This window comes from Brienomyrus brachyistius, chromosome 17 (assembly GCF_023856365.1).
Source record: "Brienomyrus brachyistius isolate T26 chromosome 17, BBRACH_0.4, whole genome shotgun sequence".
In the NCBI taxonomy this organism is placed as follows: Eukaryota; Metazoa; Chordata; class Actinopteri; order Osteoglossiformes; family Mormyridae; genus Brienomyrus; species Brienomyrus brachyistius.
The window spans coordinates 8,338,974-8,363,225 of NC_064549.1; the positions used below are offsets into that span (position 1 = coordinate 8,338,974).

Consider the following 24,252-nt stretch of genomic DNA (forward strand, 5'->3'; position numbering starts at 1 on the left):
GAAACTCGATATTTATTTTTTCTATTGATCACCCAGGCAAATGTTGTTCTAATTTTATGTATCTTACAAGTGTATTATAACTTCAGTTTCAATCTTTTGCAGTACAGGACATCGTGTTCCACGTTTGTCCAGCACGACTGTACGTCAGCTGTATAAAAAAATCATCAGCTTTAAACCGCTTCTAAGCACGAGAAGTACCCCTGGAGAAACTGTTATGATTAAAATAGCCTTTCCCGTAAACCCTGGGTACAAGCACACGTGGGGAACACAGCCTAACAAAGATTTTAGGATAACATCATATAAACAACAGCTGTAAAACCTGACAATTCTTTTAACGCCAGAAAGTAAGCGGTTTTTCTGGGTGCACTTATGCGCCATATTGACGCCTGAGAAGGTGTTACTCTCTGGAATGTCATTTCTATGAAAATGTCTCATCAGTTTGTTTCGCCTCAAGTCGTTCGGACAAAGCGTCCGAATTCTTGGCGTTATGTAATTTTCGTTCTATTGACAGGAGGGTAACATTTCAATTTAAACCATTCTGCTTAAAATCCTAAACATCGCTATAAACATCTCGTGCACGTTTGAATTCATAACAACTTAGTACTGGTTTTTATAACTCAGCTAGAAATCTATAAGGCTGTTCTGCCATCAGAAATCAGCCGAATTATAATATCCTCAATCATTGCGGTTGTATTACACCTCAGCAAGATAAACGGTTAGGAGTCTGGTTTATGGATCTCGTTGTGAAAATGTTAATTACAATTTAGCAAAAGGCATCTGATTAAAGACAATAAGTTATATCCTTTCATAAAAGAATAACAAAAACACTTGATTTTATAATTTGCCTTTATATTGACAGTACTGAAATGCAAATGTATGGCCAGTCCTTAGACGGGTTTTACATACGCTTCATACGATTTTTTATATGAAGCAAAACGTAGTGCTCCAAGTACGTCGTTTGAGAAAACCTTCTTCTGGAAACTATTTATCATCTCATCTGTTTTCTGTAATTGAACCAAATAAATATTGCACAAATCTGGGGCCTGTTCTGGAAATGCAGCGCAGGGCATAAGGTAGGTGACAATTTAGGTGAGACAGCAACCATCCATTGCAAGACTCTGGCATGTATGCAGAGAAATATTCGCTGAATTACACCAGATAATTCAGATAATTATCATTTTATCTTGATGAGTGTGCTTTTGGTTTGTGGCAGGAAGTATTTACGAAAGCAGGCAGAACACACAAAATCTGTGCAGTACCCATAAATCGTTACAACTGATGATGCAACACAACCTACCACCACTCTGAAAAACTTGAAAACTTTATTGAATATGTAATGCCACAGATCCGACAGGGTGCTTCGATAAAACCTTAACCGATAAATGGGCTTCTTGTTTTCCTGATGGGGCTCAGTACACGTACGGCACCAGCTTGTAAGGCACGCGCCGGCAGTACTCTCGCCAGGCCGCACCGTGTTTGCTGCTGCAGGCCTTCTCGATCTCAGCAGCCCGGCCGCGCAGCAGGTTGGTGCATTGCAGGGCTGGCAAGTACGGCAAGAAGCTAGCGAAACCTGAAACATATAATAGGTCAGTCTCCCTCTCATTTTCAATAAGGCATAAAAAATTTATTTCATTGACTAGGCCTAGGTCTTATTACAGTATTTGATGTGCGACACTTACTGGAAAATTATAGTAATTGTGTAAATTTTTTGTACTTGTGTTTGCAACAGATGACTATGTTTAGTTATGGTCAGCTAAGCTAGGCTATGTTAGGCTACGCTAGGGTAGGCTAGGTTATGTTTCAATGGTGTGGGAGGAGGGGGAATCTGACAAATTTTCATTTATGTAAGTGGCTGACAAATAGTGTATTTGCGTAAGTAGAGGAGTGTCTGTATCTCAATTACGCATTGGAATGAAAATAGAGAAAGTGGAGGCTTTTCCTGAACTGTAATTCACGTTGTAGCATGTCGTGGTGTTACGTGGTGCAATGGCGACAAAGAACCAACGGTAAAAATCAGTACGGTGTCTCACCGCAGGGCAGACACCAGGCAAGGGTCATCAGGATGTCTCCCAAATAGTTCGGGTGGCGCACCCAACCGAACCAGCCAGACACTAACAGCTTTCTCCCTGAAGGGCTGGACATGGTCTCCAGGTCTGCGTGAGGGAGGCAGGTGTTACGTGACTCGGAGGATGTTCTCACAGAAGTTTGGATAAGATGGTAGACATACAATACATACGAGCAAATGCAGGGTCATTGGGATTTTTACGGAATCCGTCCTTCTGGCTGTTAGATAGGTAATACACAATGAAGCCAGTTCCTGTAAGACAACGAAAAATGGGGGGATTGATTTGACTGACAATGAGGCGCATTTACTTGTTTGAAATAATTGCCTAATGGATAGAAGATATTTATTTTCAGAAGGAGAAAAAATATTAATCAGAACTAGGAAAAGGCAGTGACTTGGATAGGATTCCTACCAAAGATCAGACAGATGAGTGTCACTGCAATGGGGTTGAGGTGAGCAGGCCGATGCAGCAGAAAATAACCAGGAACACTGGAATAAAATGGAATCCATATATATTCTCCCAGAATCATCAGGAATCCAATGCCATCCTCTGTGTATTCTTTCGTGGGCAAAACAGTTTCCTATTAAGAACAGAAAATATGATTAATTTGAAAAATGAACTTCAAATCCCAAAACAGCAGCGTGCCATTTAGATGTGATCAGCGGCATGCATGTGTACAATTCGTCTAGGTAAAAAGTGTCTAGATAAAAGCGTTTGACCCTTTTGACTACTGGCAAAATTAAATATCCTGGCAACAGTTTAAACATGGAGCGAATGAAATGTTTCATTGTCAGTGCATCATGCTCTCATCTTCAAAGACTAGAAAAGCTGTCGCAACATTCCTCTATGAATTGTCATGTAATGTTTAAAGTTTAATTTAATGAGCGCTCCGCAGACTAAGACGCAGTACACATCAAAACTGGCATAACCCAAATAAAAAACACACCATACTTGCTTGAGAGCATGTAAAACATTTGCTTTAAAAATTATTTTGTACATTAATGCTCAAGGGGTGATTCACTTTCAGTTAACTGTGCAGAAATAAAAACACGGAGAATTTGATATTTTCTGTTTGCTTCATATATTTTAAACATGGAAGCTGGACAGCGGACAAATATTTTGTTGGTTTTAGCTTGTATTAAAGCTACGTGTGTGGCATCTCTGTTAAGAGAAACCTGGGGGGTTTATTAAAGTGATTTAAAAAAAAAATCATCTTGAGACATTAGGCTTTGTTAATTTCTTCATATATTTTCTTGTGTAATGAAGAAGGAGAGAGAGGGAAAGGCAGGGAATACAAGAAAAAAAGAGGAGAATGACCATGAATGAAAAACGGCTATCACCTCATCGACGAGGAAGTCGATAATGTAAATCATCTGAAAGATCACGACAAGCAGCAGTGGGGGGGAGGGCCAGCCCCGCACCTCAATCTCTGTCAGCAGGTAGCAGATGTCCACCAGGGCCTTGTCGGTGAGACAAATCATTTGCAAGGACGTGGTCAAGCAGAGGACTCTCCAATGTGCTGTTCAGCTGTCGCAGAATGTAAATATCTAAGCTGAGAGCCCTGTGGTCCATGATGCAGGTAAAGCCACCTACCCATCCGATAAACCCGATTCTGACCATGACGAACAGCTTCATATCGATCCCACCGATGGATGGGTCCCTCTCTCTTCCTAAAGCAAACGCCTGCAGGAAGTTTCCTGGCAACAGCACCATCGTAGAGGTTGTAAAAGGCGGTGGCCAGAGGTGTGTGCAGGTGTCATGTACACAAAACTAAGGTTCTTGGACTTTCTTTGATCACATACCCTTATCTCCATAGTTCACCAGCTGTTGTGGGCAAGCCCTGAAGGAGCGTATGTACAGAGCGATGCTGAGCAGCAGGGATACGGCCGCACAAGCCATCACCAGCTGTGGGACTTGGCCGCTGATCATTGATGCCCGAAAAATGCCACGCTGCCACAACGCAGCCAGGAGCAGCAGTGTCACAGATAGGGCATGCAGGCCTGTGAGAAATCGTAAAAGTCAGGCTGACGAAAGAATCTGCATGTGCCATATTTACCGTTAAAATCCACCCACTTAGCCCACTTCGTCTGCACAGTAGGCCACAAACAGGAGCTGAAACGAATTTTAGAACCCCTCATACAATAACAAAAATTCTACCATAAAATATATTTAATAAGAGTCTTTCCTAAACTGAAATTAATTAAGTCAATCAAAAATTCTTTTCTTCCTGATCTGAACCTGAACATTTCTAAATTGTTCTTTATGGACATGAAGCAAAAACAACCTTCTTGGTGAAAATCCATTATTGCCCATTGATAAATATAACTCTATGCCTACTGGCAAGCGTGGTGGTGGGGGGGGGGTGGAATCACGATCTGTGTTTTTTATGCTTTTTTTTTTTTGTACTTGGATGAGTCAAAATCAATAAGAGAACCATGGATTCTGAAGTGTACCAGAATATTCTTGAACATAATGAAAGGTCATGAGTCTGTGAGTCACTAAAAGTACGTGTTCCAACAAGTCAATGATCTCCAGCATTCAATCACATTTACAAAAGAATGGACTGACTAAGTCAAGGTCCTGTCCAATCCAATCAAGATTCTTTGGCAGGACCTGATGCAGACAATGTTCAAAACACCCCCACGTGTCTCCATTAGTTGTGTAAGAGCCAATAATCAAATTTTAAAAGTACAGAGTGGGTGGTGTGTCAGTTGGTGAGATGAGGAATCTGTGTCCCTATCTGGAAGGTTGTGGGTTCAAATCCCATGGCTAGTAGAGTAATCCTATTACAGTTGATAAAGGAATGGCCCTTAACAATAACTGGCCCAGGGACACCTTATCCCTGTCCTCTGACTCCATGTTTACGGACTCTGCTTTTAAAAAAAAAAAACTCAAATTTCTTACCATTCATACTGTATTTTATGCATCTTCCATCATGTCCCACTTTGCCTTCAACTACCTGAATAGAAAGTAACAAATAAATATATTTCACAATAAATAAAGGTTACCCTGCAATCCGTCCTGTTCTGAATGTTCCCTGCCTATGTTACATTGGGTTAGCAGATCGGTCGATAAAAGGCAGCTTAAAAGGTCAAGGGCATTTATAAGACCACTTCTCTGTCCTATAAGAACGAGCCCCACCTTTTCCTGTCGCTATCCGCCACCTTGTCACATTTCTCACGTCTGTGCTGACCCTGAGGCATGGGCTGTTTTGCGTTTCCTTCCCAGAGAAGCCTCACCCAACTCCCATTCCATTTCCATCTCTCAGTGCTGCCTCACAAAGTGCCATTCTGTTCCTACATCCTATCCTCCACCGCCCTGGAGTAGAGCCACCGATCCCCCTCCTCTATTGTTGAACAAAGAGAACTCCCCCGCTCCCTCCCCCACCCCACAGGGATCAATAGAGTTCTGTCTTATCTTTATATTACCTCCACAGTGTCTCTTAATATGGGAGTAGGATAGCACCTTCCCCAGCAGGGGGGGCACTTCCATCGCCTGCTCCTGTACTCTGTGCCAATGGAGGGGGTTATCTTTGATTTGAATAAAAACTGAAGTTGGCCTCCTATTTCCCCACAGTCTGCAAAGCAGTTCAGCCCTGCCATGTCAGTGCCAACCGTAATGAAACTGTATATTGTTAGATTTCAGATTTTAAGCCAGGATTTTATTACTTTTCCCTTTGCTCATTTCAAAAAGGCATTTTACCAAATTCCCAAGTGTTGTTTCATGTATCTTGGGGGATTTTTTAATGGTTCTGCAATTTATGATGTTTTTGTATCCAGTTGACCTTCAAATCAGTAAGGCTTAATTGAGTTGTTCCTATTTTTACTAACAAGTTGGACTTTCTAGAAAGTATTTCGTATATTACAAAGTGCAATACATGGGTTATTTGGTTTAAAAAAATATATTTTTTACATTAATGTGGCTTACTTTTTGTTTTTTAGCTAATTATCGGCTATTGTCATTTTAAAAATTAAACTATTTCTTAATTATATTTGAAACAATTATATTAATGCCCTAAAAATGAAGCCATTTTATCTTTAAACTGTAAATACAATGTCTCTCTAAAAGAAAAAGAAACAAATAGAAAGTAGAAAAATCAAATAAATTTAGAAAATAAAATTCTACAGATTTAATCAAACGACCTAATTAAGCAAGAGCAGCCATGAAAACAAAGTTTGCCGAAAACAGAAAAGACCAAAAACTATTTTAGATACGGGAAAACTTTTTAAGCATTCAAATGAATAAAAAAGTAAAGGCAAATTATTGCAACATTGAAAGTTATGTGGACTTTGTACTGGTCTGTACTGGTGAAGAGAGAAATGAGTCGAAAGGAAAAGCTGTCGATTTACAGGTTGATCTACGTTCCAACCCTCGCCTATAGTCACAAGCTCTGGGTAGTGACCGGAAGAATGAGATCACGGACACAGGCGGCAGAAATGAGCTTCCTTCACGGGGTGTCTGCGCTCAGCCTTAGAGACAGGGTGAGGAGCTCAGACATTCGGGAGGGACTCAAAGGTGGAGCCTCTGTTCCTCTGCATCAAAAGTAGCCAGCTGAGATGGGGAGGTGATTTCAGCCACATCCAACCAGGAGGAGGCCCCGGGGCAGACCCAGGACATGCTGGAGAGATTATAACTCTCAGCTGCCCCCTGTGACCTGATCCCGGATAAGCAGTGGACAATGGATAAACGGAGGGAAAAGTTTCACTTATAGCATTAAGACTTAATACAGAATAAAATAATACATATAAGATTTTTCGAAACATTCTAGTAAAGTATGTGTACATCCTTAAAAATTACTTATAAGGAGTAGAAATTAAGTTTTTCTTGTAGGATATTCAGGAAGATACTTGATGCTAGAAAGTGATTTCTCCTGGCAAGAAGAAGAGGCAAACAGTTTTGACTCACCTTGCCAAATGGAAGGCAGTAAAGCACCCCCTGGAGGACAGTATATGTCACTACAACCTGTAGAGCTCCCCAGTCCCACAGTTTTGTACTCCCGCTGCCGAGTAACACCCAGGGTTCCGAGGGAGGTCTGCATCCCTCCAGAATTAGCAGCAATGCCACAGTAAGTAACGTGCACAAAAGCAAAAGAACTGAAACACAAAGATGCACAATCAGAAAACAACACAGAATTTCCAAAAGTGACATCAAGAACACAGTATGCATTCCATATTATTAAATCAATATCAATTATTAAAATCTGGTTGTACATGAACCTCTCCCGAACTCACAAGCATTGTTCCAGACATCGTGTTCTTCATTTTTTGGAGTAGGTCTGTTGTTTTTCACTCTTTCCAAGCTCTCCTTAGTGTTGGTGCAGTGAGGCACAGAGATCCCATTTGCCTTCAATACCAAGACCAAATTATATGATAATATTCAGGATTCAAAACCCAAACGTTGGTGATATGAGGCAGTGTGGCCCACCGTGCTGGGCCCTGATAGCTCATGATAAATTTTTATAACATTTGTTCATGCAGCATATGCACACTTATTCACAAACAGGGGTATTGAACTTTTAAACCAAGGTATAACTTGTTAGTGGATGATTTGACATATGTGAAAATTCAAACATATTAATGTTTATACACGTTTATACAAACATATTAATGTCTATACACACAGACGATTAATTAAAAAATTAGAGATTTATATCTTGCCTCACCTGCTTTAACGATGTCGACTCTTCCATTGCAAAAGAAAACGTGATGCCTTCCTAAAAACACAATAAGGTTCAAACATTTCATTCAAAGGAGAATATATAGTGGCCACTTTATTAGGTACACCTAGCGTGTACAAGGCAGGACCCACATTAGCCTCCAGAACCATTTTAAGAGGCAAGTTCAGACCTTTTTGCATTTCTCCATTGACTGACTGCTTTTTGTTCATTAAATTATTCTCTGTACAGTCTAGACACTCTCACACCAGTAGTGGAGGAGGTGGGGGTCACTGCCCCCGGGCTCCTTACAGCAGGCGTCCCACTGCAAAAGTTACCAATGGGAAGCCCCCACACCCCCCTGTACGGCAAATTTTACTGAGTGCCCCTTTTGATCACGGAAAATACGCGACAATTTACTGAGAACCTCCCCTCCGACCTAAGAGGCATTCCTGAACGCAAGTCGTGGTTTACGGTTGAGAAAAGTGTGGAAAGTACACTAAAGCTGTTTTAACAAGTTTATCTTTATGTTAAATTCTTGGAACTGTGTCCAATTTTAAGTTCGATTTAAAGTTTTAATACGTTTTTTTATAGTGATGTATGTAACAACACGTAAAGCCGGACATAACGTGACGTTTATTTAAGGTAATCAAATTTGAAGACTACGCAAAAACCACGTACAGTATTGGCGCAGGTAATTTAATACTGTCAAATCTAGTTCTCTTAATAGTATTCATGTATTAGGCATAAACGTATTTGTTAATGTATAAAGGCCCTGTTAGGGGAGCCATTAACAACGACAGCAGGTTTGAATATAAAAGATATAGACAAAGTAGGTTCTAAGAAACGTCTAGAAGAATTTAATGGCATTTAGTAGATCGTATGCAATTATGATTATACTACATTTGGGCACCAACCACGGCTGCATGTCATTTCATTTCCTTTTAATAATAGATCAGTCTACAGAACATTGCAGTTTCTACGAACAAAATGTTATCAGAATTTTCTTCATATAGTACTTAATATAATTTCTATATTCATTTCAGTAGTCCTTGATTTGTGTCTGAACATATGTGTATGAACGGCAATCCACTAATATTCCTAATCCTGATGGCCGGATAATTATCTTAATGCCTGCACTCCATCAAAATCAACTTTTTGCTAAAAGGCTGAAAAGTTTTCAAACATCCGTATCTTTTGTCTCTTGCCTGGCATATTGACACTTGCAGACATGCAGAAACATACACAAGATTTTTCATGAATCCAAAAACAATATACTATAGCTGTCCAGTGATTACGTATTTGCTTACCTGCTGCTGACTGAAGTTCCAGGCGGTAATTTCAGTGCCTCTGTTTCAGGCGACACCAGGCAGCACAAATAGCCCAGAGATATATAGCACAACGGCACAATTCACAACCAACGATTGATGCAACAACTGATGCAAGAGATTGCTAAAGGCTCAACGTTATACCACAGTGGTGGGGGGAAACACTTCCATTTGTGACATGCTTATCGTACTCATTTAGCCGTCCCATTATGAAAATGGAAGTTCCTTAAAAGTTACTGGTCTCAATACATTGATTAAAGTTAATTTCACGTGACATTGTAATTCTCAAAATCCAGTACGCTATTGTGTTCGTAACATAACTTTCCATACATATTATCTTTATTGAATATACACAGTATATAATGAATAGGATTGAGATGAAGTTTCACTGCGATAGTGGAAACATTGTAGCATTCAGACATTGAAAAATGGTGTAAATAATAAGGGACAAAAAACAAGAGACTCAAGTCTTCTGAGATCTCAGGGTTAACGACAATATTTAATTGCCAGGGGAAAAAAAACCAGAACAAACCATAACCAAAGTCACCCTTTTTGCAGGAAACATGTGCATTTCCCACTAGTTAGAGAAAGTTTGCATTAAAAATGGACAAAATAGCTACCAAGCACTACGAAGCTCTGTAGGCAGTGGAACGGCACATCCATAACACATTGACAGTCACACAGAACTGTACCTGAGGGACAGCAAAATAAAACGTCATCCCACATAAAAAAACAAAGATATTATAGCGATGTGTCTTTCAGGGGTAGCAACAATTAGCTAGCTAGCGATACGATAGAAACAACGCAAAAAAAATGCATTACGATGAAGTGCGTGCACTTAGGTGAAGGTGGAATTGCTTAAGTTCGGCTAAATTAAGTATGCGTTCACCTTACACATTTCATGTAAGACAAGTTTGGTCGTCATCAAAAATAATGAAGTAATTATTTTGGATTTCATTTTTTTTACATTTTGTTAATCGATTACCCAAATGAGGACCAAAGTAAACTAAACAAAAAGAATTTCGCTTACAACAATCATCTCTCGCTGACAGCAACTCACGTCATTGGTTTGAAGCTAGATAAATAAACATATCAAAGATACTGAACGAGCATACATTCAATTCCTTTTAGCCTTTTCCCCCAATCCAACAGCTCATATAATGTGTCATATCAAAAATTGTATAAGACACTTATCACAGAGCTACCCTGTTCAAGAAAGAGGAATTACTCTAACCAGTAAAGGTTGCAACACAAGTTTTCTAACTGTTCTCTTTTACGCTTGGTCATCTAATTAGTAAAAGGAACATAATTCATTTAAACCACAGAATAATTAGTAGAGTTAATAGTTTTAATAACAGATTTTCATATACAAACGTGTCTGTCCCGCTTCATTACTTCAGTGTTACTGTGAGTAAAATGCACACCGTAATACAAAAAAAATCATACATGCTACAGATGAGTTGTATATTGTTAGAAGGAAAAATAAAGAAATAAAATATTTATTCCTCATTACACTAAATGGTGAGATGTAATTCCTGCACTATTTTAGAAAGTAAAGAGGATAATATCACATTTTAGGGGTAGCCAACAATGTGTATCAAAAAGATCGGAGTAGAAAGATTTAGAGGTTGATCTGGCTTTCTACTCAATTGCACATAGACCTACAGAACATAGAGTACTCTTCTAGTTTACCACAAACATCTACGTTGACCAGGCAGGCTGAATTGTCACTTTATCACTACAACTTGCAAGACTGATTCATTTTCCAGTTGACTGTGTTCTGGTTTGTCATTAGAATCACCTTCTAGTGAAACTAAGACGGTCTGAAGTGTTTTGTCCTAGCAGGCTTGCTGGGGAAGTGGGGAAGATACACACCGTGCTTAGAAGGATTGGTAAACATCGAGCACTGACTGTGCACATTTCCTGTCAGATAGGGGCGTCGCAAAGAGGCTGCCATAGATGCTTGACTCCCAGTCCAACAGAAACTCAACGGTTCAAGTGTAACATTTTGCAGGAGGAATGGTCAGGGAAAGAATGCAAAGTGTATAGAATTCTGGTATGTAGCTGCGTTCAGTTTGACTGAACAGCACTGCAAGTCCCTTTATATAAGCATAGCAGTCAAGAAAAGTTTACTTTGTATGCCGTTATTATGTGTCACTCACATCATGCTTGGAAATCCAGGATTCACAGGTCTCGAAACATACTACATATTTGCTTTAATGAATATGACAGTTATTACTCACAGACACTATTTCTTAAATTCCCTAAATGCAAACATTTAATTTAACAGTGCTGCTATATACAATATAGGATCTTAATATATTAAACATTTTGCGTCCTCTTTAACTCATTATCTTGATACATCTAGTCCTCTGTATTTATAGGGTATTCTGAATATGTACAATATAAATTACTACAGTCTGTTAGTTTAAAATAAATAAAGGAGAACAGTCGTGGCTTTTGTGGTGTTTGAAAAGGAAACACTGTGGCCCAGCCCGATGCTCCAGGAAAGGACTGCAGTCTGCGCTTCATCCTGTAGTCTTTCTGAAGAATCAAGGACCAGACAGGAGGGCTTGGAGGAATGACACGCGGGGCACCATACTGATCGACAGCCGCCATTGGCTTATGCTGCGCTCGTGGGCCAAGTTCCGCATCCTAAGTCCACCAATCGGGAGCAGGGGAGGGGCATGTGATACGTACAGTGTTCTATCTCCAGCTATACCACAGTGCCACTGGGAGAGTTCCCATTCTGTGCTGTCAAGTTCTGGGGAGGTTACAAGCAAAGGGAAAGATAATGAGACAGAGAGATACAGAGAGATACAGAAAGAGAGAGAGAGAGAGTGAGGGACAGTTATAAAGCTGTTCACATCCACCGTGACAAGTGATGAGGTTCCATCACGTAGACTGTCAGACTCACCGCTTTGCCAGGCCGCGCCCAGGTACAGATGAGGCCCTCCTGGCAGCCGGTGATGATGCAGTCGTCCATGAACACGAGCACAGTCAGTCGCTCGTGGGCGATCTTCTTGCACACCAGCGGCTCCAGCAGCGGAACCTCGTGCATGCGCGGACACAACGTGGTGCCCAGGACCTTGGTGGCGTCCAGGCGGTTACTCCGCGGCGCCATGTTAATTTTGTCATTGCTTTTGCTGATGTTGCCCAAACTGTGGTAGCGCTTGTGCTCCTTCTCGGCCCCCCCGCTGCCCCCGCCCAACTTGTCCGACTTGCGCTCCTGCAAGGACAGCGTGGCAAAGCGGCCGATGCTGAACGGAGTGACTCCGCTGCCTCCTCCGCCGCCGCCGTCCGTGCCGCCCTGACCCTTGGAGGCGTTGGCAACGGCAGGGTGGGGCAAAGAGTTAGAGCGAGAGAGGGACCGGGGTAACGGTGGAGGCTGGTGAGGGTGAGTAGGATGAAGGTGGCCCTCCCCGGTCATCCCGCCTCCACCTCCGCCCAACGTATTACTACCTCCGCTGACTGATGGCGGGATGGTGGTGCTGAAGGTGTTGGTGAGGGCGCGCGACAAAGGTAGGCGAGGGTACAGCACATCGTCTGTTAAATCCCACAGGCAGAATTGCGTGTCCTGCCCGACTGACCCGAAACGATAGGTGACGGAGGTCGTTCCGCCCTTGGAGCTATGCCGGGACAGGCGGGACAGGGTGCTGCTGGTGCGTACCCGGCCGAAGTGCGGCGCCCCCTGCAGGTCCTCCTCACTGCCGCTCAGCTCAGTCGGCTCCTCGTCTTCCAGGCTGGTGGTGAAAGGATCGAAGGCTACCACGTTAACCCAGGACTTGTGGCCGTGGCCTCTGGCTATGACACGGCTCTCGGCGAAGGACCAGACGGTCACCAGGTCGTCTTCACCGCCCGTAACCAGGTACTTGCCATCGGGACTCCAGGAGACGCACAGAAGTCCCCCAAAGTAGCTCTTCATGACACCCTGCAGTTCCATGGAGTCAAAGTGGAACACTCGCAGACATCCATCTTGCCCTACACATGCAACATGGACGCCATCAGGAGAGAAGGCAAATTCATTGAGTCCCCCTTCTCCCACCGCCCAACGAAGCAGCGGGTTGCGTGGCGTTTTCGTCTTGCAGGCGTAGACGGCAAAGCCGTCTCCCTGGCGCAGTAGGGAGTACTGGGGCGCGGCCGTGCCACAGGGGTGCTCCAGATTGTACAGGTACAGGTGTCCGCTGGCATGAGAGGCCAGGAACAGTGTCTCCGACTTGGGCAGCCATTTCAGGCACGTCACTTTGGACTTGTCTATTAACCTCTGGGGAGCCGGCGTTCAGGGAGTGAGGAAGACAAAAAGTTAAGGTGAGCATCTGAGATACTTCATATCCAAGAATCTGCATTCATCCCCCTGACTCTGACCGTGAAAAGCGTTTAGAAGATGGATAGGTGGATGGATGCAATTTGGATTAAATGGGTCATTTAATGGAAAATTAGGGTAATGTCCAAAAGTCTGTGTCAAACGCGTTACAGGCACATAGATGTCTTAATTCCCCACTAAAGATTTCAGATTTTACCGTGCTTAAGTAGCATTTAAAAGTCAAATGCACTGAATTTATATGATTACATTAATAGAAGCATCTATGTGACAAATGTCATTTCATATTTTTCCAAATTCATTATACTGGAGACTATTATTTCAGTAATATTTATTTCAGAGTGAATCTTCTAAAATATTGTCAATTTAGTTGGCTTAAAATGGAAAGCAAGTTTACAAACTTAATTTTCAGGTCTAATATACAGCGCATGTGCATTCTTTTGGGATTTGGAGATCTTCATAACATTCTTGTACAACATCCTGAGATGACTAAAGGTCCAAAACAATCAGAACCATATGGAATATGAACAATTTAAATGTAGATGAAGAACTAGCTATTAAATTATTTGACAAAGAACAGCACTGAAGACTTTCATTACAACTGTCAACAATAACATGTTATTTGGATATCAGCAATTCTCTGGATAACTCTGAATCTGCCTCATAGAAAAATCTGTGTTTCTGTGTTTCCCAATCCGGTCCCCGGGAACCAACGGTCCACGGTCCAGACGGTCCACGTTTTTGCTCTCGCCCAGGTCTTTACCAGACAGCAACTCTTTTGCTCTGGGAGGGAACAATAACATGGACTCTCTGTGGGTTCTGAAGGACCGGATTTGGAAGCACTGATCTATGAAACAGACCAACCTAACTTGGTGTGTGGTTGCCCACCATGAGGCTGCTGTAGGTTGTTTACGCAGCGGATTTCCAGAGTGTTCCCCAAAGTCTTGTGCCACTTAACGTCACGGAAAACTGCAGTAACTGCCAAGAACACATTACCAAAAAAAGGTCCTTGCAGTTGCAATATACTGACGTACAGTGGGTGGGCAAAATAACAGAAACATCTAACAATAGATCTATCAAGAACCTGACGAGGAGCAAGACCAAGCCTTCGGCTTTCAGAATAGCTTCAATCCCTCTTGGAATGTCATGCAAATCCTGAACTTTTGTTTAGTGTATGATGGGGCCACTTTTTAGGCAGAAAAGCCTCTAGTTCTTTGACGGATCAAGGAGCTGTGAATCTCATTTGCACTCCGAGCTCCAGAAGTTACCATTTAATGATGTTTAGATCTGGTGGCCGAGGACATCATGGTGTTTTCTGAACACCAGAAACCGCTCCTGAATTTAATAGTTTACACTGAGGCATTATAATTTTGGAATATGGAAACATCTTGAGGGAATACAGATTGCACCACAGATGCATCTTACTCTGTAAAATGGCCTCATATTCACAGCATCACCAGACCATGTGACCCACACCGACACACGCTGTAGGTTGAAGGTATCTCTTCTGGCTTTCCGTAACCATCCCCCCCCCCAGATTTAGAGAAAGGAGTGAAATATGACTCATCGGGCCACAGTTTTTTTCCAGTTGCTCTGGGATCTTCATACCAGGCTACCCATCGTCAGGCATCGGTCCTTCATACAAACCGTTGCAAATGAGGACCCAGCCACCAGCTCCAGCTTTGTGAAGCTCGCATCATGCACTTCTGAGACTGCAGCAGAGCGCTGATTTGCTTTTCTATTAATTTCTGATTCTGTACTTTTGTGGCGTTACCCATTTATCCCGTGACGTGTCTCTCCAGCTCATTATCTTCCTATTCACTCCACATACAGTCATGATTTCCGTGTCTGTTCTACTCGACAGATCAAATAATTCTGCAGTCACTGCACTCAATACACCAGCAATTCTGGCCCTGTCTATTTGGCCTCTTCGGAACTCTATTTGTCACATATCAAAGTGCTGATTTTCAGGGCGCTTTCATTGCCAACACATACTGCTAACTGGAATCACATCCAATATGACTCACCATTGTAGCCGTGATTTAATTGCCGTTTAGTTACTGTAAATTTTATGTCCTTTTCACGTGATGTTTATTTTGTCCACCCTCTGTAAATACTGTCTGAGATTTGCCCTGTCGCAACATCCCAAATCTCCCACTTAGGAAGGTTTTATCACTTGGTAGAAATAACAATCACCTTTAGTGTATTACTATAGAGATTTGCATTGTGTTATTTTGCACTATGCAGACCCTGTTATACACAGACGTACTGTACCTGGTATACAGTTTTGCCATGTACCGTATTATATACAAAAGGGTAATTTGGAGTCTTTCTGCATTAATCAGCATCACAAGATTCATAGCATGAGTATCCTTTTTTAGCTTTTTTAACAAGTGCTTGAAGAAGCATGCCACGAAAATTACATCCAAAGTTTTCCCTATAAATATATCCAATGTTATGTTCCCAATATAGGGAGAATAAAACAGTGTTTTAACCCATTTAGTCTAACAGTCTGGAATGTTAAATTTATCACATTTCAGCACCCCCCCCCCCCCAAATGCATGCTAAGCAAACGCAGGAGGGATGAAAACCACCGGCCACCTCCTCCACTGCGTGTGCCATCAGCCACCTGCTTCTTATCAGTCTGCACACTGCGGGCTTCATCGAGCCACTTAACACACTTGGAGTAAAACGCTATTCTCCCGATTCCGGCCACAAAGGACCCCAGGTGACACAGCAGAGCAACAACAGGGTGAAGCACCAAGCTATCTGTGCCCCCCCCCCCCCCCCCCCCCCCCCCCCAAAACACGAGAGCAAAAACACTGCGTAACACCAAGCCATCATCACATAGCCTATTGGCACTAAGGCTGACACTCCTCAATCTGCACTGGATGTGTGCACTGAGTATTAAGGATCATTTGCACTGCATGTAAATACCAGTCAGCATTTTCAGTCTTATTTATATTGTGAGGACATGTAAGGAATGCTATGTGTGAAAATGAAAATATCGCTGCCAAAAAAAACCCCCAGTGCAACACATAAGATGTACTTGGCAAAATGAAGCTTTTAATCCTGAGTCTGCATTCCAACTGTACCACTGAGGGAAATAACTGCAGTGTTTTATATCATCTTATTCCATAAAGGGGCTAATACTAGATCAAAGACTGGTGATCATATTAGCCCAATTTGGGCATCACTTCACTGGCTTCCAGTTCAGTTCAGAATCTATTTTAGAATTTTATTAATCGCTTTTTAGGCCTTGCATGGTCTAGCTCCAGAGCATGGAGTGAATCTCAATATGCATACTTGTGTTCTTCCGTACCCATTTTATGTCATCTTCCACTGCCGAAGGCCAGTTCCAGTACTAAGAACAGAAGTACACAAGGATGGTATAAATCCCAGGATGCTGGTCTTGCTCTGCCTCAGATATCAAGGATACATCAGTTGCATCACCGTCAAACAAGACCAATCCCATGATTCACTGCGCCTCACGTACAGTCTTTGCCTTGGTACTGAGATCCACCCTATGTATCTGAATTGCTAGAACGCTATCAAAACCGCTAGGCCTTTAAGATCATCTGACCAAGGTTTACTTGCCGTCCCAAAGTCCAGACTAAAAACCAAAGATGCTAAAGTATTTTCGGTGACGTTATTCTTCTGCTGATTCTGCCTGTTATGATGTGAAATGCTACTTGGCTTGAAAAGTGCCATACAAATAAAGGAATTATTATTATTATGGACGTTAATGCAACAATACAAGCACACAACACATGTGCCGGAGTAAGGACATGGGATGTCAACAGACACGGTGTGTAAATCTTTCACACAGAAACATACACGCACCTCCTCATTGAAAAGCTTGCTAGTCTCCTTTTTGATGGGATCCAGGTATTGGACCTGGCCGGCAGAAAAGCCCACGATGAGCGACACACTGTCGGCAGTGGCCGAGTACTGATTGAAGTCATGGCAAGTTGGCTGGGTGCCCTTGTAGATGCGTTTGTCAATAGGCTTGCTGAGGTCTACGGCCTATGGGTTAGAAACAATGTACCAGTAAGATCAAATGCATATTAACATCAGACAGTCCTCAAAAAGCCCTGAATCAAAACATGTGCAATTCATTTATCAAACTATGAATGTGGTTCAGAGATAGATTTGTGTTAGATCACACAAGATTTTTGCACAGCTCTTATACAGAAAATTGAAAATCTGCTAATAATAAATAATAAAGCCCAAAATAACATTAATCCATCATCACAGAAGTACACAGAGTGCAAAGTACCACGCTGGCTGTGAAACTAGGCGAATAAAGGCAGATTATAGCATTTGAAAAACGCATATAAAACAACCTAACAAGCCATAAGAACCGGAGTGGGATTGAATTCTTTTGTATCTCTTACCTATTGATTTCTCACAGGATGCTTTTAAATGGTCAGGTTTCCTGCCGTCGGGGATTTTACCCAAGTTCTCGCATACCGTGGCTGTTTGTCTCCTAGCGAAATGTCATGTGTATTGGTTGACCTTAATCTACTCCATTAAAGATTATAACTAGTGAACGTCTCAGTTTAACAATATTTTTTGCGTAGGTCAAGGAGGGGACATCCCTTACCACCGAAACCTTAATGCGCGATGAGCGAGTATGGGTGACAATCAGCACGTCTTTACACTCACAAACACTGTCTTTTGATATTACACACATATTGGAAATCGCAGTTTTAAACACTACTTTGATCAGTACACATAAAGCAAAAACGACTGCCTTAAACCCAAATTGCTCAGTATAGGGCATCCAGACGCTTTAAGGTACAAGGTACGTCATCGCGAAGGGTCATATCCCGCAGGACACGTTTTATTCTCTGTCAGTTTCCCAGAGGCGATCGTTCATGCATGGCCATAATTAGCACGCCCCCGACCCAAAGCAATGCTCAGTGTCTTGTGCTGAATCATCTATCCATGCATAAAATATTGTTCAAATACACAATGGCTTCCCTTGTCCCAACAGATTATAATAATAAGAGTATAAGGATATCTGGTGTATACTTGCAGGATGCATCTAGCCAGTTATCCATAGTGTGCTAACCAGGTAGCTGGCTAACACATTTTCCTCCTGTCAAGTTTGTCCTGCTGCTCCTCCGATCGTCTTACCTTCTTGATGTTCGTGTAAGTATAAAAATAAAGTTCCCTGCCGATATTGAAGCAAACTCGTTCCGATTCCTCACTGGGATCTTCTGGCTGAAGCTTGACCATGGAGACCCGGACCGGGGGCAGGAAACCGGTCGGAGAGGAGTTGGCTGCGGCAGTGGCAGAGGAGGTAGCCCCAGGCCCCTGAACCGGCCCTCCGCCGCCACCACCGGGTACCGAACCCGGTCCGGCCCCGGGACCCACTGCGGCACTCGTGGATAGACCCCGTGGTATACCGCCCCGCTGCTGTGAGTCCGACAGGGTAAGCAGTTTGTAGAAACCCTCCCTTGTCCGGAATTGGGATTTAATCTCATTAATATCCTTTAGGGCGCCTCCATCACCGGCCATCTTTAATACAAACAAGCCGCACAGGAAACCGAGACCCTGACCTGGAAATAATGATCAAAAACTACAAGAGTTATGGGAGGGTTTCAGCATGATGCTGGCTTTCAGTCGCTGCAAATATTGCCGCTGACGATGGATGCATTACGCGTCCCGTCGTTGTCATTCATCCTGCTTCCCTGCGTGGACCATGTTGGATTTGCAGCAGCAACAGCAGTAATGTTTCTGCTAAGGGACCCCGGCAAGGCACGTCACTGAGGAGCGTGTACAGCAGCCGGCGACACGCTCCCCTCCATCCTTGCAAAATACAGGGCTATTTATGATCTGGGTGCACACTGGGTGTGAACGGAGCAGTGCACTTCATACGTATCTGGCCGCTCGTCAATACATCAAAACCTTAAACATGTATTCTAATACACGAATTTTGTACGTTTTCTTCGCAAAAAAAAAAAAAAAATCCAGAAGGGTAAAGTTATTGATCACTAAATCTAATGTGGGCTTTACTGATTTAAGAAAACGATAATCTGCGCATCGGAATAAAATGACTGTTTCCTTGTCATCTGTGCGCGCGCTGGGTAATGACTTAATAAGTTGTAATATAGTCCTAGTCCTTTAGATAACGCTAAATTAACATATATGACCCAGCAATAATGATGAAATACAATAAACCAGTAAGTCATTCACCTGCATACCGGTTTTGCCTTTTTTTCCCTCATTGTACATAACATTTTACCACAATTTACACCAAAAAATGCAATGTTAAATACATTGGCACTTAGCAACACAGTTTTATTACATAACTAAATTAAATATACAGAGAAAATTACATGCGGCAAATAGCTACATTTAACATTAAACATTTAATGTGTTTAGCTAGACAAGTATATTTGGAAAGAGCTTAAAGCTCTCGAGACTTAATGACTTTTTTCATGGTGTTATCTACAAGCAGCCAAGTCACAAATTTTTTTGTACACATTTTGGGAAATGTTTCCTTTGAATAAATTTATATCAGAAACGCACATCACTTGTAATAATGCGTAACTTTATATTTCATATTTGGAAAAAAGCTTACTCGTCAAACAGAAAAGTTTGTGAGCTTTTTGAGACACTAAGCGATTTCTGGTAAAAACAGGAGAGCATGGGAGGTGTTTAAGGAAATCAGTGGTTAGCAGGTGGAGTAGTATGTACCAGCAGACCACTTTAGTATCTTGTTTGCAGCCCACTGATGTGTTGTGACACATAAGGTTTATTTGTGTATATAATCCAGTGGTTCTCAAACTCAGTCCCCAGGCCCAGGATAGCAGGAAAACAAGCAGGGCAGTGGGGCCCGAGGACCGACTTTGAGGACCATTAACATAATCAGACTTGGGTAATTCAGGTCCAGAAAGTAAAAGTCCAGACCGGGATTTTGTTTCAACCAACCAGTTGAGTACTGTGTGACTGTGACTCTTTATGCTCAAGTGGTTGGTTGAAACAAAATCTTGGTCTGGACTTTTACTCTCTGGACCTGAATTACTCAGCTCTGTACATAATGTTAAAGTAGGATTCACATTCGGACTATGGATGAAGGTGGCTTGGAATCAAGACATACATCACTCGGAAATGCACTATTTCAACTTTGTGCCCGTGTTTGTGAGAGTGAAATCACAAAGAAAAAAGAACAAATCAATGTCCAATTGGTTGTATTTTACACTGAAAATACCAGCATGTTTGATGAACTTCTCAGCTCTATGAGTTATTGGTTGGAAAGTCTTTTGATACGTGAAACCAAAAAAAAAATAAAAAATCTGAAATATACAATAACTTTGGGTAGTAAATGAAGATCTAGTTTGGGTTTGACTTGGAGAATTGTGACGTCACAAGGGCTGGCAGAGTTTCTGGAATGGTCACAAGTCATAAGAGGGATGCAACAGCTATAGATAAGCATGTCTCCCTATGCATATATTTTAGCTCAAGTACTTGGGACAAATGTCTCGGCAATCTCCAGGACATACAGATTACTGAGCCCCGACTGGTCCTCACATTGCCGTGTTTCCATGACAACCGTCCTGTGGGAAAATAATATAAAGACACCATTTGTCAATACTCACATACATAGAGCGACACTGAAAATTCACACAGTGGTATGACTTTCTGTCTGTGCAATCCAAGTGACCTGTCACTGCTCATCTATCACACATGTTTTAATTGTAGGGGTGTGTGCAATTGCAGGAGAAGTTATGTGCACGTAGGGACACCTGTCTGATCCCACGAGACGGAAGGCCTTCTTGGGATCCGTGATCTCCTGCAGGATGTCTGAGAAGCACTCTCCTCTTCGCTGCCACCCGTGTCTCCACATCGCTAGCAAGGTGTCTTCAAAAAACACTGCAAGAACACGAACGTGTCAGTCACGCCTATCAGGCCATCTCTGCAGCAGTGATGCTTCTCTTGAGCCTGTCAATGTTTCCACCATTTTCCAGGAAGGTCTACTCTCAGTTTAATTTCTATGCTTTTCATTCGGGAAGAGATCAAAATAAACATTGTATCTCCAGTCTATTCTAATTACTGTTCAACCCGTCTTTCCTGAGGTTCATACCTACGGCCTCCAAGCTGAAGGAGAAGTTTGTCTCAGTCTGCAGCTTGCACTGGCTCTTTGGGGTGCCCTCCAGGCTCACAATATGTACAGTCTCTGTCCAAAAAAGAAACATCTCTTGCGTCATCCAAATGAAACAATATATGCATCTGCACCAATTGTCTTTTGTCATGTTATTCCACAGCTAGAGTAAACTAAACTAGAGTAAGTGAGAATAACATGGTGCCACAAATCACCAGGTCTAATGATGGAGATACAACTGTTAAACTGGGAATTCACAGCTATCTAATGTAAGGTAGTGTACTCCACGACTGCAACTGCTGAATCATGTTACCGGTACACTAAATGTGCAGAGCATAGGAATTGGAAATGGTGCCTTACTCTCCAGGAGCACCAGCAGAGTGCTGCAGTCCAATTGGTTGACCTGTACTATATCGGGAGAGGAATTCCCTGGAGGAGTCAGACACAAGGGTGGGGGGGGGGGGGGAACGGGCATTATACGTTTTTAAAAAGACAGTACAAATAGATATTAGTTCTCTAGTATATCAAGCGAATAGTTATAACAATAATCATGTTTGTTTGCTGTTCATGTACGCTCTTCATCCACAAGATTTATGCAGAAAGTAGGAAAGACTGTGTTGTCGTTTGCTATTCAGTAACAACAAGTTTGACTGGGATGCGTTCCTACAGGATTCTAGTTATCCTATAATATGTTTTAAGCTTCAGTAGTGGGACAGTAACCTTAAAAAAGGTACTTGTGACTTCACTAATGTTTAACTGAAAATTTCTATCCAAATGTTTTTCATACATTTTTATCCAGTTCATGGCCTTGGGATCATGAAGTTTATCCTAGCTGGTGCAGGGGACACCCTAAATGGCAAGTCAGTCCATCGCAGGGCACATGCTCACTTACAACGGACAATTTTGAGCAGTGTTTCTCAACTTAATCCTCAGGGAATCCCAAACAGTTTTTGCTCCCTCCCAGCTCCTGGTATCCGGGTAGGAAACTGGGAGATAGCAAAAACGTGGACTGTCTGGCAAGGAGCTGGAGGGAGGAAAAATGCTCATGGTAGTTTTGCTTACACAAAAATGTTCTGAGGGCAGGATAAAAATACTAGAGGGGGTGGAACCAACAAATCAGAGGTCTGGGTCCCACCTCCTCTACAATCTGATTATTATCTCTCTGTACCAAACATTTTCTTTCATTCTGCCCTCAAAACATTTTTGTGTAAGTAAACTCCCACGAGCAGGAAAAACTGAATCCCTGAGAACCAGGTTGAGAAACACTTATATAGATTCACCAGTTGTTTTTTGGCAATCAAAGTCTCTGGAGAACTAAAAATATAAAACAAACTGGAACTGTATATGTAACTCAAAAAGTATTAGATGAAATTATTTACATTTCAATACTGACTCAAGTTTGCCCGAGAGTCAGTGCTTGTCATATAGTATATCAACTATTCCACTCAGTTAATATTTTGATTAATGTTTTGTTTGGCAAACTGGTGTCTCTAGGTTTCCCACATGATGTGAGTATTTGTGTGTATGTGCCCTATGCATCCCATTTATAGTCTACTGTGTGCCCTGTTTTGCCTGGGATAGGCTCCAAACCTACTATGACCATTTACTGCATATGTTATTGGCAGAGGGGTGGATAGCTGGTTTTTGTTTGGCTTCCTAGCTTATTCAGTTACCAAGATATAGCAGTTTTGCATAGAAATACTCCCACACGTTAGTGCTCAGCCAGTTTCTACCTGAGCCACTATCTGTGAACCAGGAGGTATTGGAGTTGAGGTTGATGTTCTCCAGCTGCACGGGCTGGAACGGGTTCGGCCCCCTGGTCACTCCGATGCAGACCAGTGGGTACTCCTGGTCTGGAGCGATCAGAATCTCAAACACCCGCAGAGGGCTGGGTAGCGGGAAGTCAAAATGCTGCAACACACACATATAGTGTAAGAATGTAGACTCTCCATTTAGACCAGTCTGCACACCCATTTACATGGATGTAACAGTTTTATTACCTTGTAATTAGTCTGTAGGGTTTGCAAACTACCCCAACGCTTTTGATGTAGCTGATTTTGAGTTTATAATGGAACAATATAAATTTGCTGTAAGGTTTCTTGCGTGAGCATGAGAGTGAGAAAGCGTGAGCGTCACGCCAAATGCGTGAGAACTGGCAGCCCTGATCTTGTGCTGGAGACAGGCTGGGAAAGTAAATCCTAAACGTAGAGTTTCAATCATATTATCATGCATTTAATTAAAATATTTAGTTTTACAGTACATTACATTTAATACCTTGTTTTTCTAATTTCAATCATATAAAGTATGTTTGAAGCATAAAAGTGTAGACTATGTAAAAGACATTCAACAACTTTTTGTTAATTACTGGAATCAAATGGGCCTGTGGGTTTGATCCACTTCATATTTAGGAGTATGAGGAGACAGCCAATAGGAGAGCTTATAGTTAATAAGGGGGTGGGGCTAAAAGGAGTCACTGACCTTGATGAGCATGAACTTGTGCATGGGCTCATACCACTGCAGCAGCACCACACTGGACTCGAGAGCCCCACACAGGAAGATGCAGCCCTGCTGTGTGTTTTGACCTAAGATGCAGAAAGATGGTACATGAAGCAAAGATATAAGGCTTGGAAACTTAACAAGTTAATGCATAGTGTTGATTTTAAAGTCATAACGTGTTAATATTTCCTTGCAATGGCAGGGCCTCCTAGTTTGACTTTTAGGGATGCAAATGCTATCGTTTTTTTTTCTTGGTTTGAGGGCTTCCATTGGAT

The 24,252-nt window shown here is 42.2% G+C and overlaps 3 protein-coding genes across 4 annotated transcripts in view; all 3 read right to left on the bottom strand.

Moving 5' to 3' along the window:
* Positions 1-1,303: 1,303 nt before the first annotated feature.
* si:ch1073-429i10.1 (delta(14)-sterol reductase TM7SF2) lies at positions 1,304-9,378 on the bottom strand. The gene is made up of 12 exons (XM_048981342.1): positions 9,030-9,378; positions 7,729-7,779; positions 7,298-7,409; positions 6,972-7,159; positions 4,971-5,025; positions 3,869-4,066; positions 3,660-3,763; positions 3,407-3,526; positions 2,478-2,646; positions 2,237-2,317; positions 2,031-2,153; positions 1,304-1,570 (listed from the first exon to the last, which is right to left on the bottom strand). The coding sequence occupies exons 2-12, from the start codon at positions 7,753-7,755 to the stop codon at positions 1,410-1,412; spliced, it is 1,338 nt and encodes a 445-aa protein (XP_048837299.1). The 5' UTR covers positions 7,756-7,779; positions 9,030-9,378; the 3' UTR covers positions 1,304-1,409.
* Positions 9,379-9,527: 149 nt separating this feature from the next.
* Positions 9,528-19,488, bottom strand: zmp:0000000529 (WD repeat-containing protein 20). Its single transcript, XM_048981341.1, has 4 exons — positions 18,511-19,488; positions 17,212-17,394; positions 11,965-13,311; positions 9,528-11,811 (listed from the first exon to the last, which is right to left on the bottom strand). Exons 1-4 carry the CDS (start codon positions 18,892-18,894, stop codon positions 11,764-11,766), a joined length of 1,962 nt encoding a protein of 653 aa, XP_048837298.1. The 5' UTR covers positions 18,895-19,488; the 3' UTR covers positions 9,528-11,763.
* Positions 19,489-19,656: 168 nt separating this feature from the next.
* The window catches only part of LOC125711902 (mitogen-activated protein kinase kinase kinase kinase 5), a 33,968-nt gene continuing 29,372 nt past the window's right edge, over positions 19,657-24,252 (bottom strand). For both annotated transcript variants that reach the window (XM_048981334.1, XM_048981333.1), the window contains 6 exons: positions 23,960-24,063; positions 23,215-23,392; positions 21,842-21,910; positions 21,464-21,556; positions 21,126-21,252; positions 19,657-20,936 (listed from right to left, as the gene is read on the bottom strand). In XM_048981334.1, coding sequence (XP_048837291.1) covers positions 20,840-20,936; positions 21,126-21,252; positions 21,464-21,556; positions 21,842-21,910; positions 23,215-23,392; positions 23,960-24,063 — 668 coding nt within the window. In that variant the 3' untranslated portion in view covers positions 19,657-20,839. The remainder of the gene's footprint in view (positions 20,937-21,125; positions 21,253-21,463; positions 21,557-21,841; positions 21,911-23,214; positions 23,393-23,959; positions 24,064-24,252) is intronic.

What these genes read in the sequence shown, in the direction of transcription:
- zmp:0000000529 (XM_048981341.1), bottom strand. Translation starts at nt 18,894, where the DNA reads ATGGCCGGTGATGGAGGCGCCCTAAAGGATATTAATGAGATTAAATCC. An exon ending in GCAAGCTTTTCAATGAGGAG is followed by an intron (nt 13,312 to 17,211) that starts GTGCGTGTATGT and finishes CCGGCTCCCCAG; the next exon opens with AGGTTAATAGACAAGTCCAA. An exon ending in GGGCGCGGCCTGGCAAAGCG is followed by an intron (nt 11,812 to 11,964) that starts GTGAGTCTGACA and finishes TAACCTCCCCAG; the next exon opens with AACTTGACAGCACAGAATGG.
- si:ch1073-429i10.1 (XM_048981342.1), bottom strand. Translation starts at nt 7,755, where the DNA reads ATGGAAGAGTCGACATCGTTAAAGCAG. An exon ending in CGATGTCTGGAACAATGCTT is followed by an intron (nt 7,160 to 7,297) that starts GTGAGTTCGGGA and finishes TTTGTGTTTCAG; the next exon opens with TTCTTTTGCTTTTGTGCACG. An exon ending in CAATGACCCTGCATTTGCTC is followed by an intron (nt 2,154 to 2,236) that starts GTATGTATTGTA and finishes TCCCTCACGCAG; the next exon opens with ACCTGGAGACCATGTCCAGC.